The 17,041-nt window shown below is 38.3% G+C and overlaps 1 protein-coding gene across 2 annotated transcripts in view; it reads left to right on the top strand.

Moving 5' to 3' along the window:
* The window catches only part of USP6NL (USP6 N-terminal like), a 155,877-nt gene that overhangs the window by 68,461 nt on the left and 70,375 nt on the right, over positions 1 to 17,041 (top strand). The window contains exons 1-3 of one of the 2 annotated variants that reach the window (XM_025397674.1): positions 10,156 to 10,258; positions 14,825 to 14,892; positions 16,873 to 16,955. In XM_025397674.1, coding sequence (XP_025253459.1) covers positions 10,204 to 10,258; positions 14,825 to 14,892; positions 16,873 to 16,955 — 206 coding nt within the window. In that variant the 5' untranslated portion in view covers positions 10,156 to 10,203. Of the gene's footprint in view, positions 1 to 10,155; positions 10,259 to 14,824; positions 14,893 to 16,872; positions 16,956 to 17,041 lie in introns of those variants that run through there. The other variant, XM_025397675.1, reaches the window with a different exon arrangement.

Genomic DNA, 17,041 nt, shown 5'->3' with positions numbered 1-17,041 from the left:
CTGGTTTTTATATTATTCATCTGATTGTCATTCACTTAATGATTGGCTACTCGGTATTCCAAGTGGAACTTTTAGGTATCCATAGAGATGGGGCAGAATTATTTTGATTATATAATTTTCTTTAAAAATTATCCTACAGCTTTCCATCTGAAACCTTATAAGACCACCGAGGAGCAAGTTTTCCTTTCTAGTCACAATACTGTGTTATAGAAAAGGTAAAATGTATTTGGAAAATTAAAAAAAAAATTTTTTTCTAACTTACAGTGTCAATGTCATCTGTCTTTAGTGCATTTCATTCCAGTGTTTCTTCTGTCTGTGGCTTTTGTTGTTTAATTTTGTTTTGTTTTCCACAGTAGATAGATGATTTATTGTTTGGTTTTGGAGTAACTTTAGGCTTCACATGGCGCAGTTCTGGTGAAATCCATTATTTAAGATCTGTGCACATCTAGGGAGGTTGCTCTGTCTTACAGTGGTAAAACACTTATGGCTTTCTATTGACTTGAAGGCATTTCCTTGCCTCTTGCCCTTTTTTAATGCTAGAGGATCCTTGTTGACAGATTCTCTTGATAAGCTTTTGTTCATTTGCTTGCCATTTTATTTATTCAAAGCCTTCTTGCATTGTTCCAGGTGCCACTTCTCTAACTTAACTGTGTGATCTTTGCAGTTAACCTACCAATGTTCTCATTTGTTTAATGAGCAGTAATGATACCTACCTCATAGTTTTGATGTGGGGAGAATAAATGAGATAATATACATAAAGCATTTAGATTGTACAGAATAAATGCTAGTTACTACTTATGAGTCGGGTTCTTAGTTGCTACTTAATTCATCTGATCTCCTGAAGAGTGACTACCGTATATATATAGCACTATTGATGTTTGTTATATAAAATGAACCTTATGTTACCCTAACACAACATTATTAGCACAATAACAGTAACAGAATGTAAGGAATATATATTAAACACATATGCATACATGAGATATTTACATATAATGCCGTTTAGGATTTGTTAGGTGAAATGTGTGGAATGCAACTGTGTCTTGTGAGAATTCTGTGATTCTGTGCTTGGAGCTTAGGGTACTTTAAAAAAATGATTGAATGAGTGACAGTTTTAGTGTGATATGAGCACTTTTACTTATTAAATCCCATTCAGTGTTACCAAATTGCTGGCTTTTGATGGCCTTGTGGTCAAATTTGAACCCAAGGGCCATTCAGGGACCCAGTATTACTTACATAACTCAAAGGATGATAATAGAGTTCTTCCTGTGTGCTTCTCAGTTGTTCTAGGCAATACCTCATTCTTGTTTTTGAGTGTCATTTTAGGCGCAGTTTGGCTTTTGCGCATCATTTTTTATTTAAAGGATAGCAATGTTACCATTGGGTTGACCATTACCACTGTCTGTGGCATTAGTTATTAATCATCAGAGTGGGCAGTCTATGAGTTATCTTCTTGTATCTGGTCTGCAAGAATTTGCTGTAATTAGAACATTTCTTGTTAATGCGTATTGGGCCAAATTCAACACAAACTTTTATTGTAGTGCATATAACCGCACATACTTGCAATTCTGAATGAGCTGGGAAAAAAGCTGTTAAAACTAAGTGAATAAAGTAGATTCAGTAGAGCCCTTTCCATAATCATGGGAATTAATCGTGAAGGCAGCTGCTTTAGTAACACTAAAGCATAAAGTGTTTTAGTAAAGTTCAGTATCATTTGGTGATTATTGTATCAAATTTTTACATGTTTCTTGATCATTTCTTGTTATTATCCTAAAACACACAACTTAAAACATAATATAGCAGGTCCAGTTGCTTATGAAAACAAAGAATATTTCATATAAATTGTTCTTGGATTCTTCAAAACACCATTCATCTCCATTTTGCACAAATAATTGACAATTTCATGTAATGAGATTGGAAGACTACTAGAATCCAGAAAATACAGCTGTTAAGAATTCACAGGAATCACATAGATTTGTTTCTATGGGAAGAAATATAAGGACTAGCAGAAGTGAGCAGAAATGTAGTAAGATCATCTATTAATACTTACACTTCAACAAAAGCGTTTGGTGGTTAGAAACATGGCTTTGAAGTTGAAATTGGACAGCCTGGCTTTTAAGTCCTGCTCTGTCACTTACTTCCCATGTGGCCTGAATTACTTAACCTTTCCACACCTCAGTCTCCACGTATGTAAAGTGGGGATAGTCATAAAACTAACATAGGCTTTTGTGAGGTTTATTATGCATGTTAAATGCTCAGCACAGTGTCTGGCACATAGTAACCTCTCAATAAAGAGTTTATAAAATATCCACAAGCGGGGAGTTGTTACAAACCAGTCTTGTGTCATCTGTTGAAACAATTATACTGCTGCAAAAGCAGCTAAAATATAATCTTGACTTTGTCAGCAACTGTAGGCGGGTTGAAGTGAGTAAAATGACTCATATGTTTGTCTTGGTTCTAAATATCTGTTGTTGGCAATTTTGTCATTCAACCCTGTCCCTAAATGTGGGATTGCACTCATATGCAACAGCTAGTAATTATGTTTCTCTTCAGTAGTAATGGTATTTTAAATATTGTTACATCACTTCATATCCTTTTAAGCTGTGACTCATCTTACACATAAATGTAGGAGTTACTAGTCTGATTTGGGGGATTCCAGGGAGTCACTGATACTGTTTCTTTTCCTTGAGAAGTAAGGCACAGGAGACTGCCACATGGAGATCAAATTGTCTCCTCTGTTGGCTGATTGGAGCACATGGCATCAGATCTGGAGTGAAAAGGGCTTATTAGTCTGCTTGACTTAGACCTGCCCACTGGGTGACTGACACAGCCAACAAGCCTGGGTGTCAAAGGGCAGGCACCTTCCTCCATGGAGAGCCCTTTAGAGAGACCAGACCAGGGGACACCCAGGGACAGAAGGCTGCACCCAGGGACAGGGGTTGAGAGAGAGCAGGAGGTGAGCCTGTCTTGCCCAGGTGCTTCTTTCAGAGCATTGACCCCACATGTCCTTCTGCACCTTGGAGAGGAGAGTTGGAGAGTTCAGGAGCACTGCCCTCACTGCGTTTCCTCCATGTGACTTGAAGCGTGATGGAAGCACACCCAGCCACATGAGCAGAGCCTTTCCACAATGAAAGGGAGCCTGTGCAACTCTGCTAGTAGAAGGAGAGATGAAGAGCAGAGTGAAGAGAGGGTTGGAGCACAAACACAGCAGACGAATCTCTTGAGCCTTTCATCTTCCCAGAGCCCTCTATATTATTTTAAATGCAGGTGAAGTACTTTTAGATAACTAGAAGTACAAATTTAGATAGATTGTGACTCGTCATGTCTGAATTTTAGTCTTCATAAAAATTTAAATGCTATCTTGAAATGGAATAAATGGAATAAATATGTAAGAGAAAGCTAAGAATTTTTAGCAAAAGTATACTTTTTTGTAGTGAAGGTGTATATGAAAATTAGCTTGTCAGTCTGATTTTCAGCATACATTGATAAATTTTTAATTGGTTGGATAATTCACTTTAGTAATTAATTTTTAGTAATTTTTTTATGCTTTTCAAGAAATATTTAATGAGCGTCTACCGTGGGCTAGGCACTGATAGATACCAGAGATACCAGGATGGATGAGAAACTGTCCTCTTTCATGGAGATCATAGTTTAGTAGAAGAGACATGTAATACATATATTCAGCAAAGAATTACAGGTAACAGATGTGGAAATACAGTAGGTCAGAAGCAGCAGTGGCTAGTTCTGCCTTACTGGCAATGGGCAGTGGTAAGGTGGGGCATATACAAGCAGCCTACAATTCTAGTTTTGATTAAATTTGAGAAAAAAAAAATCTTCTCTGTTATAATGAAATCTTGTCAGCATTTGTTTCTAGGACTTTAAAAATTGTTTTGTTTCCTGTCTTTCTAGAAATTAGGAAGCAAGTAATAGAAGCCTACCCAGGATTTGGTGTGAGAAAAAATTTTAACTTAATTAAAACCATAATTTAAATATTTTATTAGTTATAGAAATATTAAGTATCTACCTGATGCAAGGTGCTCTATGTATAAAATACTGGCAATTTGTCCTGTTCCCAGTGATCTTGAAAATATGTACTTATGAAACAAAACAACCTACCAATTATATAGACACTGTTGATCCTTTTATTTGCAGAATCAGGGGCAAGCCATGGAGAATCATGGGGACTCCTTGAAGGGAGGCTGAGTGGCAACTGGGAAGGGAAGTCATTTGGGCAATAGCATTACAAGTGGGCACACCCAGAGGCTGACAGGTGCAGTGTGTGTGCCTGGTCCTCTGCCCCGGCAGTGCTCACCATAGGGAAAGGGGAGGCCAAGCTAGCAGAGCTTTGCTGCATCCTCCGCAGCCCCATTCACCCTACTTGCTTGGCAATTGGGCATTTATGGAATTTGTTTGAAGAAGGTGTTCTGGAAATTTAATGAAAAAAATAAAAAGTGTTACTTTGAAGCATGATACAGTGGAAATAATAGTAATAATGCTGTTGGCGATATAAGAAATATTTTGAATGGGAAGGTATAAATCATATTTGTGCTGATAATGAAAAGTTAAAATTGAAGAACATTTAGGTTTATTTCTTTTGAACACTTTTATTGTATCAGACAATGCATACTTAAACTAGAGGAGTAGGCCGGGCTTTGTGACTCTTTTTTTTTTTTTTTTTTTGAGACGGAGTCTCGCTCTGTCGCCCGGGCTGGAGTGCAGTGGCCGGATCTCAGCTCACTGCAAGCTCCACCTCCCGGGTTCACGCCATTCTCCTGCCTCAGCCTCCCGAGTAGCTGGGACTACAGACGCCCGCCACCTCGCCCGGCTAGTTTTTTGTATTTCTTAATAGAGACGGGGTTTCACCATGTTAGCCAGGATGGTCTCGATCTCCTGACCTCGTGATCCGCCCGTCTCGGCCTCCCAAAGTGCTGGGATTACAGGCTTGAGCCACCGCGCCCGGCCCTTTGTGACTCTTGCCTATAATCCGAGCACTTTGGGAGGCCAAGGCGGGTGGATTGCCCCAGCCCAGGAGTTCGAGACCAGCCAGGGCAACATGGCAAAATCCTGTCTCAACAAAAAGTACAAATATTAGCTAGACATGGTGGCATGCACCTGTAGTCCCACCTACTTAGGACTCAGGAGGCTGTGGTGGGAGGATCACCTGAGCCCTGGGAGATTGACGCTGCAGTGAACTGTGATCGTGCTACTGCACTCCAGTCAGGGCGGCAGAGTGAGACAGTCTCAAAACAAAATCCCCCAAAAACAAAACCTGGAGGAATATGAAGATATATATGGAACTTGTGTGGCTCTTTTGAAGAGAAAATCTGGGCATTTTTGAGGACTTTGTGGGTTGATGGCACTGTGTCTTTCCTGTATATTGCTTTCACTGGCTGTCGCTTTTCTTGTTCCTTGATGGTGATTATTTATACTGTTCTATAATTGTGGCTATGTTCTGTCTCCTTTCTTGTTGTTCCCAAGTAAACATAAGAAAGAGGAAAGGAAGCCAAATGATTTTTCTAAGATTATATGCTAATAGGGGGAGCAAGAGGGAGATAAATGGATTTTTGAGGTTGTGCAGTCTTTGAAAAGACATTTGTTTAATATGGAATTAATATAGTTATGAGAGATGCAAGTGGGATTGGGTTGGACCACAGGGAAGTATAGGATTGGACTGTCAACCTTAAATAACGGAAATATGATTAAATAGAGTTAATTTGAGTCCAGAGCTTGAGGATGGCCACCCGGGTGCATAGATTCAAGTTGCCCTGAATATACACTCCAATTAGCAACAGTTACAGGTGGGTTTTTAAGGAAAAAAGAAGGGACCATTTCTAAGATTTTACCAAGAATTTGCATCAAAATAACATAAGCTATTGATTGTCTAAACCTTGTTCTTTGTATCACAAATTTCAAGAACATGAAGATAATGGAAGGCAGCTAGCCAGGCACAAAATGCCCTTAAATGGTTTTCCCCAGGCATGGCAGGATCCATAACTGAAGTCCCATATGCACATCTCTCTGGGCCTGATAGATTTTGTGGACCTCACAGAGCTCAGACTGCTCCGAGCTATTTTTGTTAGGATTCCAGATGATTTCCCAATAAAGGGAAATAAAGGGGTCAGGAGGAGGTACTGGAGCACTTCTTCCCATGGGACCACCAGTGATAGGGTGGCTTAGGCTATCTGAGGGTACTATTTTAGAACAAGCTGTTTTAGGAGGAGAGCTGGTATTTCAGAACAAGCTGTTTTAGGGGGAGAGCTGGTATATGTAGACTTTAGGTTCCCATATTTCATCTTGACCAGAGTGACCAGTCAGAGTAAGTGGTACTTCAGACTCTTGTTGCAGATGTACCTTCCTTTATTTTTTGTGTTTTTAGTTGTGCTTTGATGTTAATTTGCTTCAGTGCTCATTCCTCCTCTGAGCATTCCTTCCAGCCTTGGATTTAGAGCATGGCAAAATTATAATGACATTTTAATCAATGGTGTTTATTAAGATTTCCAAATGTAAAATAATCTTTATTCTTAATATATCTTAGTCTATGGTACAGTGAAGAAGTGATCACAAATATGTTTATTAAGATTTCAACATTTAAAAATAATCTTTTTTCTTGATGTATCTTAGTCCATGGTTCAGTGAGAAAGTGATCACAACTGAAACCATAACTAAGAGGCACCAGTGAATTTGATTGAAAGACACAAATAACTTATTCAGATTATTTTAAGGAAAAAAGAACATTTGCTGTCTGAATCCATTGTACTAGAAATGAAAGCCATCAGGAACGAAGCATGAAGCAGCTTCGGGGTGGGCTATTCAGTCTCTTTTGGGCTTAAAGGTCTCTGGTGGTGACTGCTTTGTTCTACATCCCAGGTGCTGTTTCCTTCTCTGTACCAGCTGCTTTTCTCTGCTTACTGGTAGTTTTTGCTTCCTCATTTTTTCAGCTTTACCTTTGGTCATCATTGCCTATTAAGCCCTTTATTGCATGGTGCTTTGTCTTTAACTTCCATTGCAGATTGATCCATTCTCTAAGTTTCTCTTAGTTCATTCCCACAGAGAAGGGCTCGTTGAATAAATTATACTAATACTTTAGGATGCTGTAAAGCTGTGGAAAAGGTTGGGGTAGATCCACTGGGGTACTGGAGAAACTGCATTCAGTGACATCACTTTGGCAGCTTGGAAACTGGCCACCATAGCATGAGTATTTGCCGCATGGAAATCTGCAGATGCCACGAACAGGGCCCATTGCCTCTGCCTCTTCCTGCAGAAATGGTTGTTAACCTCTAGGGGCACTGCCGGATAGATGTATAGGTGTTAACAGTACAAGATGTACTGTTAAGTGAAAAAGAGGTATATATTTTAGAGTGATCCTAGTTTTTGAATAAAATGGAAGATTTAATATTTGTGGGTGTTCATGAATACATGCAAATTCTTGAATAGTGTGGAGAATATTTTTGGCAGCTAACAGTGATGGCTTCTAGAAAGTGGGGGCTTAGGTTTGGAGTGGGGAGTGTGTGTGCAGATCAGGGTTCAGTTTTAGACATTGTCTATATTTTATTGTGAACATTAATAGCCAATACAATTCTTACATAATCATAATAATGTCAATATCATTTACTTCAATTTCAAGTATTATGATGAGGTATGTAGGGAAGGAAACATAATCCTAATGTTGAAGATGTCAAGGTCAAATGAATTCACTTTTCTCATATACCATCAAGATCACAGCCGTGTCCCTTTGTATATTTTATGTCATATCACATTGACTTTTCTCACTCCGTTAATTGCTTGTCTTCAGATTTCTAATAGCCCCCTTACACTCTGTTTGATGTCTTTATATGTAAGCTTTTACTGTATCACTACTATACCCATGATCTATGTGTTGCCTGGAATCCACTTTCTTCTAAGACACCTTATGTTTCCTGTTCTAATGTAGACAGGTTGCTCTCTATGCAGCTACACAGTTGGCATTTGGAAATGTCTAATTTTGGCCTGCGGCAATGTTACAGATCCTGTTTTTGCCTCTCTTTCTTATTTTGTTTAAAAGAATTATTCTGACTCTTGCTGAAAAGAGAAAGTGGACTTTATTCAGGACCATTGCAGTCGGTATCAGGACTGTTAAAATAGTGGAGAGATCAGGCTCAACTCTGCACGCACCAAAGACAAGTGGAGATGGATAGCCAATGGGCAGAGCAAGAAGGTAAGTGATGGAAAATCACTAAGAGGAGAGACGTCAAGTGTAGGGGGATTCTGGCTAAACCGACATAACGAGATTCTTGCTGAAGACCGGCCAGAGTGACCAGATATCAAGGGTGAGAATATCAAGACCAGCCAGAGTGACCAGATATCAAGAATCCCCCCACCCTTCGTATCTGTTCAGATATCTAGGCTAATCAGATATGAAGGGTGGAGGGATTCTTGCTAAACTGACTTAGCAGGATTCTTGCTACAACTGGGCTAGGCAGGCTGAAGACAGGACAAGGCTGAGGTGGAGGCTTAGTCAAGAAGAGGGCTCAAAGGAGCCTGCCCAAAGTTTGGTCAAGGAGCGTCTTTATTAGTTCTTCTGTTGCTGTTTTGTTTTTCTATAGAAACTCTCAAATTCTTTTTCAAAGAGACATTTCATGGGCAATAAACTTTGAATCCTTGTGTTTTCCTGCTGCTGTAACAGCTTACCACAAACTTGGTGGCTTAAACAACACAGATGTATCGTTTAATGGGTTCTGGAGGTCAGAAGTCTGAAATCAAGTTTCTCTGGGCAAAGTCAGCAGGGCTGGTTCCTTCTGGAGCCGCTAGGGGAAAATCCATTTCCTTGCCTTTTCTTGCTTCTGAAGGCTGCCTGCTTTCCTTAGCTGGTGACGTCTTGCTTCCACCATCACTCGGCCTGCTCCCTCCTTTAACCTTCTTGCTGCCTGTTCAGAAGGATTCTTGTGACCACACTGGGCCCACTTGCATGATGCAGGGCAATCTCCTGAACTCAAGATCCTTAGCTGAATTACATCTGTAATCACTTTTGCAATCTGAAGCAACATTTACAGGATTCCAGGGGTTAGGATGTGGACATCCTTGGCGGGGCAGAAGGTCAGTCTTCAGCTACCATACCTTGTAATATCTAAAAATCTTTTTATTTTTCCTCATGGTTGGCATAGAATTCCCAGTACATAATTTTTTGCTCATAACTTTGGAAATAGTGTTTCATTATCTTCTAACTGATTAGAAGTTTGACACCAGTCTAATTCTTATTCCTTGGTATATGGCTTGAGACATTTTCCCCCTCTAAACTTCTGAGATCTTTTGCTTTAGTTGAATGTTACACCTGGCTTAAGCTGAGCATAAACTTAATTTATTAGTGTCCAGTTAAGTGTAATTAATGTTCATAGGCATGCCTCTAACGGGGATGTTACTTTTGCAAAATGGTTTCCAAATTGTAGGTTCCTACCCATTTAAGAGAAAGGGAGAAACAATGAAAGGAAGAAGGCAGGAATAAATAAAACAGAATGGAAAAATTCATAGTGCCGTCTTCCAGTACTTGTAGTATGTATTGTTTCATGAGACATTTGTTTTACTTGTATGTGTGTGTGGTTTGTTAAAAATGTCCAAAACCACTACTTTAGCATGTATTTTCCTTCCTGTCTGAAGTAGGGGCTGAAAGAGAGGCTACAATTTTCATATTAAGAATTATTATTAAAAATTACATTAAGATATAAAATGTATTTGAGGAGAGGAGCATTTCTGGTTAGCTTTAGTTTAATGTTTTAAATAAAATTTTTTTTGTTGCTCTATGACAGGTTTTATTTTTAATAAGAAATAAGAAAGTGGCTAATATTGAGACACAAGATGAAGGCACATTATGAAGCTGCTTGTTTCAAGCCACTGTTTGTTATCAGATGGAATGCTGGTGTAGGCTGGTGTGCCTCATAGTTGGGATGTAGCCTGAAAGGCGTGTTTTCGCCCTCAACAATGATCAGCTTTGTTTGAAAATATATAGTCTGTGTAACCACAGCAGGTTTTTTTCCTCCCTTAGAAGAAGACAGAATGCATCTCAAACTTTTCCTTCTTGTTCTTGTTTCACAGATAGTTTAAAGTAGAGCTGGCTCTGCCTTTCTTTGTTTTAGTTAGTTGCAGAATGTGTGAGGTACCACCTAGCAGCACTCTTGGTGTGTTCGAGAACTATAAAATAATAATGAAATCTTGGAATAGATAAGTTACTCTATGAGGACTGAAGCTGTTGTTAACTCCCAGGGCCAGACTGATTATCTCACAAAGGGTAAAGTACTTTAAAAATTGATGTTGTTTATATTTTTAACATTCATCTGTCAGAATGTACTCTAGGAAAAATGGTCTGCTGTAAATTTTGTTTTATTGGAAATGAACTTTAGTAACTTTGTATGAATTTTTTCATTGCAACTTGGTGTTAATTTAGTGACATTAAGATACAATGCCTGCTTTTAAAGCATATAATTCAGGAGGATACTGGATTCTTAAAAGTTGTTGGCAGATTAAATGGAAAAAGAGGTCATCTTAGAATTGTATAGTTGTGAATTTTTTAAATGCTTCTTAAAAAATGTGGTTATTTTCTCCCATAAATTGTGCTGAGATATTTTCCTGTATACTTGAGTATTTCCTGCACATTTGAGTATCCAAGTATCTTCTGATCCTTATTGCCTAAAATATGCCTCTTTTACTTTGAAACTTTGCTACGTTAGATATAAAAATCATAAAAATAATTTGATTTAATTTGGCTTGGATAATGTAGTTTTTTTTTTTTTAAAACAAACATCCTGGTGAAATGAGAGGACTGATATTTAAAGCCATTAATCTAAGCCGGGTGCGGTGGCTCACTCCAGTAATCTCAGCACTTTGGGAGGCTGAGGTGGGTGGATCACCTGAGGTCAAGAGCTTGAGACCAGCCTGGCCAACATGGTGAAACCCCATCTCTACTAAAAATACAAAAATTAGCTAGGTGGGTGGCTGACGCCTGTAGTTCCAGCTACTTGAGAGGCTGAGGCAGGAGAATCGCTTGAACCCGGGAGGTGGAGGTTGCATTGAGCTGAGATCATACAATTGTATTCCAGCCTGGGCAACAGAGTGAGACCCCGTCTCAAAAAGAAAAAAATAAAGTAGTTGATCTACGTATTTCTGCACATGGTTTTATTTTTAATAATAGGAACTTTTTCTTCAGCTACAATTATTTTAACACTCGTTACTCTTTAATTACTGTAATATTTTGGCAACAAGTGGTATTGTATTTCAAACCACATTTTTCCAAGTAAACTTTTATTTATGGATTTATCATGCAAGGAGAGCGTAAACGTGGGGTGTGAATTGTTGGGATAATGTCCTGATTAAATTTTTATTTGATAATGTGACGTAAGTACCAACCAACACAGCTGCCGTTGTTTATAGGTGCCCGGAACTTTGTTCACATTTGCACACAGACACAAGACAGCTGTTGATAATCGTTTGCAGTCACTGTTTTGGGGCACACTGTTGGCTCTTTCAACAGAATTTCTAAATAAGTAATCAGAATGAAACCAAAGGAAGTATTCTAGTATAATTCTTAATAAACTTCAGACCAGATAATATGAGCCATAATTATAGCAAACCCTACCTAAGAATACTGCTTATTACCGTGTGCTTTGCAATGCAGATTTTAAAATAATGTCTCTAAACTGAATATTGGCTAAGATTAACATTTTCATTTAGTTTCCTCAAAGAAACAGATTTGGCTATATTATCTAAACTGCGTTTGGCTTTAAATTCACTCTCCTTTTAGAATACATACATTAATATTATAAAATTTTCTCCCCGTGGGGAAACTCAGGGATAAGAAATTTCTAAGGGAGTTTAAAGATTGAGAATTTATTTATTTGATTTAGAGTTAACTGTTCTGATCACTTTAAAGCACATCATACTTCTCCCAAAAAATCAGGATACAATTTCATCCAATTCCAATAAGAAGTCCAGTATTTCTGGAAGTCTCTATAGACTGACAGTGATCTATGTAAAGCCTTATATTTTATAGTTTGCCACAATGACATTTTCTTGGGATACGTTGCGTCTTTACTTCCCAACCCCAGCCCTTGCCTTTACACTTTTAAACTTTTCATTGTTATGTTGGAAATATACTTGTGACGCCTAGGACTGGTAGGAGGAATAAGAGACTGGTATAAAAGACATTTCAGTAAAGCATTCATCTATTGAATTTGGCCTAATTACCAAATAAATTAATGCTTTGCAGTTCTGATAATAGAAATGGAGTTTCATAAGTAGTCAGATTCTCTTAATTTGAATTTAATTTTTTTTTTTTTTTTTTTTTTTGAGACAGGGTCTCATTCTGTCACCCAGGCTGGAGTGCAGTGGCACAATCCCAGCTCACTGCAACCTCTGCCTCCTGGGTTCAGGCGATTCTCCTGCTTCAGCCTCCCAACTAGCTGGGACCACAGGCAGGCACCACTATGCCCAGCTAATTTTTGTATTTTTAGTAGAGACGAGGTTTCGCCATGTAGGCCAGGCTGGTCTCAAACTCCGGGCCTCAATTCTCCCTGCCATGGGATTACAGGTGTGAGCCACCACACCCAGCTTGATTTTAATTTCTGTTAATTTGCTTTCCCTATGCTTTGGTAGATGTGTGAGTATCATGTTTTAAAACTGGGCAACAGAAGAGGGAAAAAGGAATTGACAAAGGCTTGTAAGTCTAAAATAGGATAGTGAATGTGTATGTAATTGAGTTGATTATCTCAGACTTCTGTTTGCATTAATTCACGATGAAAATCTGAAGAACTCATCTGTATTTTTATTTTACTGAATCACTCTGTTTAGTTATTCACATATCCCCCAAAGGAAAGCATGTTCACATTTTGTAGTTTAACTGGGAAAAGCAGTGACATAAACATTTTTTTTTTCAAATAAGCTTTTACAAATTTACAACTTCCCACTCTGCTATTTTTGCTATTATAAACAACCCTGTGCTTGTTTGATGATCTCATTGGCATAAATCTATAGAGGCGGTAGTGCTGGCTAAGGATATGTCTGTTTTCAGATTTTTTTATACTTATCAAATTACTTTCCAGAAAGATTTTATATATTTATATGTTTATCTTCATTGTAAGGAACTGCAATGTCCTCACATTGTTGTCAACATTAAGTATTATCAGTGCATTTTTTGGTTAGTCTGAATAGGTGCAAAGTGATATTTTGAAACTTGTATTTCTTTAGTTATTAATGAGGTTGATTTTTTTTCTATGTCTTGATTTCATTTTAGATTTTATTTTTATCAGATCTGTATTTGGCCTAAAGATTCAGCAATCTGTAAGACTTATTTTGAAAACAGCAGACTCCTGTATTTTTCACTGCCTGCTCCATAGAAGTAAGCATTCTCCACTGCCCTGGCTGATTCTTTTCCTGTGTGCCTCCATTGCACTAGGTAACATGCCAGTATTGCTGCTTTGTGCATCTTCTGTTTTTGGCATTTCTGTTGGTTTCCTGCTTTGGAGAATGAGGATTTGGTTTTCCACCCTGCACCCGGCTCTGCTAAACACATGCATGTCCCTTCAACTTTCAGGGATTTGACGTCCTTTACTCAGCTCCCTTGGTTTTAACCCCACCTCTCCTTAGGAACCACCATTTGCTTTGAGGAGGGGATTTCAAGAATCCCTATAGTTGCCATTTTAGTGGGGTTTTAGGAGAAATGGAGGTAAAAGCATGCGTTCCATCTGCCATCTGTAACTGGAAGTCCTTTTTCATGTCTTTAGTAATCATATTTATAAAGTAGTAATTAAAATTGTGGTCTGTGGAGTCAAGACTGTCTGGATTTGAAAACTGTCTTTGCTGTTTACTAGCTTTATGCCTGCAGACAAGTTGCTTAAAATCTCTAAGCCTCTTTTTTATCACTGGTGTAGGATTCATAATGATGCCTACCTTAGAGTGTCATGTGATAAGGCAGGGTAAAGTGCTTAGCACGGTATTTGCCGCCTGGTGGCATCTTACTGTCTACCAGGCACTTAATAAGAATGCAATATAGTTGCTACAGTTGTTACTGCTGTTGCTACTTTTGGGAATTTCTTGCTCATAACCTTTGCCTAATTTTCTCTTAGAATGCTTTGTTTTTTTTGGTAAGAGATGCCTTTTATATAGTCTGTTATTGATCTTTTTAAAAAGCTTATGGTATATATTCATACTATTTCATGTTATGATCTAGACTTTTGTTGTCAGATTTATGTTTTTGAAAGTCTCCTAGTGTTAATAAGGATGAAGGGGGTGTGTGTGTGTCTGTGTGTGTGTACACACACATATGTATGATAAAACCAGAGTCCTAGAGACCGGTTAGGAGATTGTTATAGCAGTTGAGGCTGTTGATAAAGAGAACTAAAAGGCCAAACAAAGACATATTTGTATCATGTAAAATAAATATTGTATCTTGTGTTAGTTTATTTTGTGGAGATCCAAGTTTCTTTACTTTTTAAAAGCCTTTTTGAATGTTCGTCTCTTCTACCCAAGTGGGCTTCATCTGAAAACTTAGAACTTTCAGTTTCAGTTTCTACTTAACATCAATTTCTATGAAATTATAGATCCAGTATTGATTCATGAAGGATAAGATTTATCGTGTCCTAAGTTTATGCCTTAATAAACTTGCTTTTTTATTGAATATTACATGTATTGCTATTACAAAGTTGTAGTTACAAATACTTAACTCATCCTTTTATTTGATTTTGTTGATTTGTCATTTTAGGCAGTATTCATTTTTTATTTTTATTATGTCTTAGTTTCATAATTAATTAGCTTTATGATTCTTTCAATAATAGTTCATCTAAATTTGATATCTTCTTTGCAGATTCAGACCAGGATGTAGCACTCAAACTTGCCCAGGAGCGAGCTGAAATAGTTGCTAAATATGACAGAGTAAGTATCCATATTTACACTTTGAGTGAGTTTTATTAGAAAAACCATATAAATAGAAATGGATTTGCTTTTTGGAGAGCTTAAATTACAGAAGCAGTTTGTTTACTTCATGGGGACATAGAAGTCATCTTTATTCTCTGACTTCATCTCCTTTCTTCCACCTTTTCTCCACTTCAGTCTGTTGCTGTTCCTCCAGCACACCAGGCTTGCTCCTCCTGCCTCAGGGCCTTTGCACTGGCTGTTGCCTCTGCCTCTGACACTTGTGTCCCAGATATCCTCATGCCTCATTGCCTCGCATCTTTCAGATCTTCACCCACGTGCTACTGTCTTACTGAGATCTCTGACCTCCCACCTCCCGTTTAATGCCCCTGAACCCCAACACTTTGTACACCTGCCAAGACTCTACATTCTAGGCAGGAATTTCTTTTGTTTGATTTACTTTTGTATCCTAAATGCCTAGGACATTACCTGATTTACACTAGGCACTCAATAAATACTTGACTAAGTTAAGTATATGGAATTACATATCCATTGCGTTCATAATTTACATCTATTATAAATTTACCATGGATCTTAGATTTTGAATTTATACAAGTATGTATAATTTCCTTTAGCATTTTATCCTTATGTTGGTATGGAATCTGTTTTTTGATATTATAGAAAATCACAGTTATTGACAATTGACATACCTCCTTATACCTTACCTCCTGAGGTTTATAATGAGTCCTAGCAGTGATTTATAAATGTCATGTTTTGTATTTGTATCACTTGCTTGTAATTATATATCTGTTCCTTTTGATTATTTGTGAGGATAACAGGAGATTAAATCATAGCAAGCCACCTGCACTGTGCCCTGCTTCCATGAGGCATACAGGTGGTGCTCAGCAGTTATGTTCCCAGAGTTCATTTTTGGAACATGAAACAGTTTCCTTCATTGTGATGAGGTTTTATTGTAGTCCATGAAAAACTTAGTTAACTTATTTAACTGCTTCACTCATTTAGAACCAGTGTCACTCTCATTCAAATGCTTGTATGCATTTTTTTCCCCACACAGTTAACCCAGGCAGCATCGTGCTGGGCCTTGGAGATTCATAGAAGTGAGTGGCAGCACTCCTTGCCTTGCCTACAGGATGCTCACAGTGTACTGAGAGGAGAACACACAAGCAGACAGATGGAGGTGTCCACAAGACAGTTGGGAGTTTGAGTCTGAAATTTGAGGGAGTGGTATAGATAGTTATATTTGGGGTTTCTTCACTGATCAGTGTTAGTTAATAGTCTAAGAGTAAATGATACCTAGATTAAGAAGAGCAGCGGACTGTGGACCAAACTCTGAGCACACCATCAATGACGAGTTACCCATGAAAAAGCCATTAGAAGAGTTGGCGGGGCACGAGGAGACTGTGAGAGTACGACGTCACAGGAGTTGGGAAGAGGGAGTGAGCGACCCTGACAAGGACGCTTCAGAGATCCATTAGATGAGGCTTGAAGAGCGTCCAGCAGATCTGACAGCTGGAAGGTCATTTTTGACCGTGAAGTAAAGAAATAGACGAGGAGCTTCTCTGCCTGCTTCTCTAAGGAGTTTGCATAAAAAGGCCCCCCCCCCCCCAAAAAAAAATCTTTTTCTGAGACATGTTTGGTCTAGAACCGTAAGGTTCGGCAGTTTCTTGAGTAGCTTCTCATCCCCATCGCTCTTCTTTCCTCATCAGCTTCCCCAAGGAACCCTGGCCTGATCCTGGCTCAGCTCCGCGTCAGCTGCTGCTGACACACAGCACCTTCCAGTGTCATAACTAGGAAATAGTGTTTATCTTGTCAAAAATAGTTGGGTTTAAAGGGGGGAAAAAAGTTAAGGCTCGTAATGCCTCACTTCCAGCTCTTATTTTTAACAATACGTTAAAAATAGCTCTTATTTCTTCGTCCTTATTTAAAAAAATTATACAGTTTTGTAAACTGATTAACACTTATTTTTGTGCCTTATTTTAGGGACGAGAAGGTGCAGAGATTGAACCTTGGGAAGATGCTGATTACCTTGTTTACAAAGTCACAGATAGATTTGGCTTTTTACAGTAAGTCGCATAGATTGAAAGCTTGCTTTTTTGATTATAATGTTTCTGTGGTCACCTATTATACTGATTTTCTTTATTTTTAATAT

This window comes from Theropithecus gelada, chromosome 9, assembly GCF_003255815.1.
Source record: "Theropithecus gelada isolate Dixy chromosome 9, Tgel_1.0, whole genome shotgun sequence".
Lineage (NCBI taxonomy): Eukaryota > Metazoa > Chordata > Mammalia > Primates > Cercopithecidae > Theropithecus > Theropithecus gelada.
The sequence above is the reverse complement of the archived record's forward strand: the minus strand, read 5'-3'. Positions and strand labels throughout refer to the sequence as shown.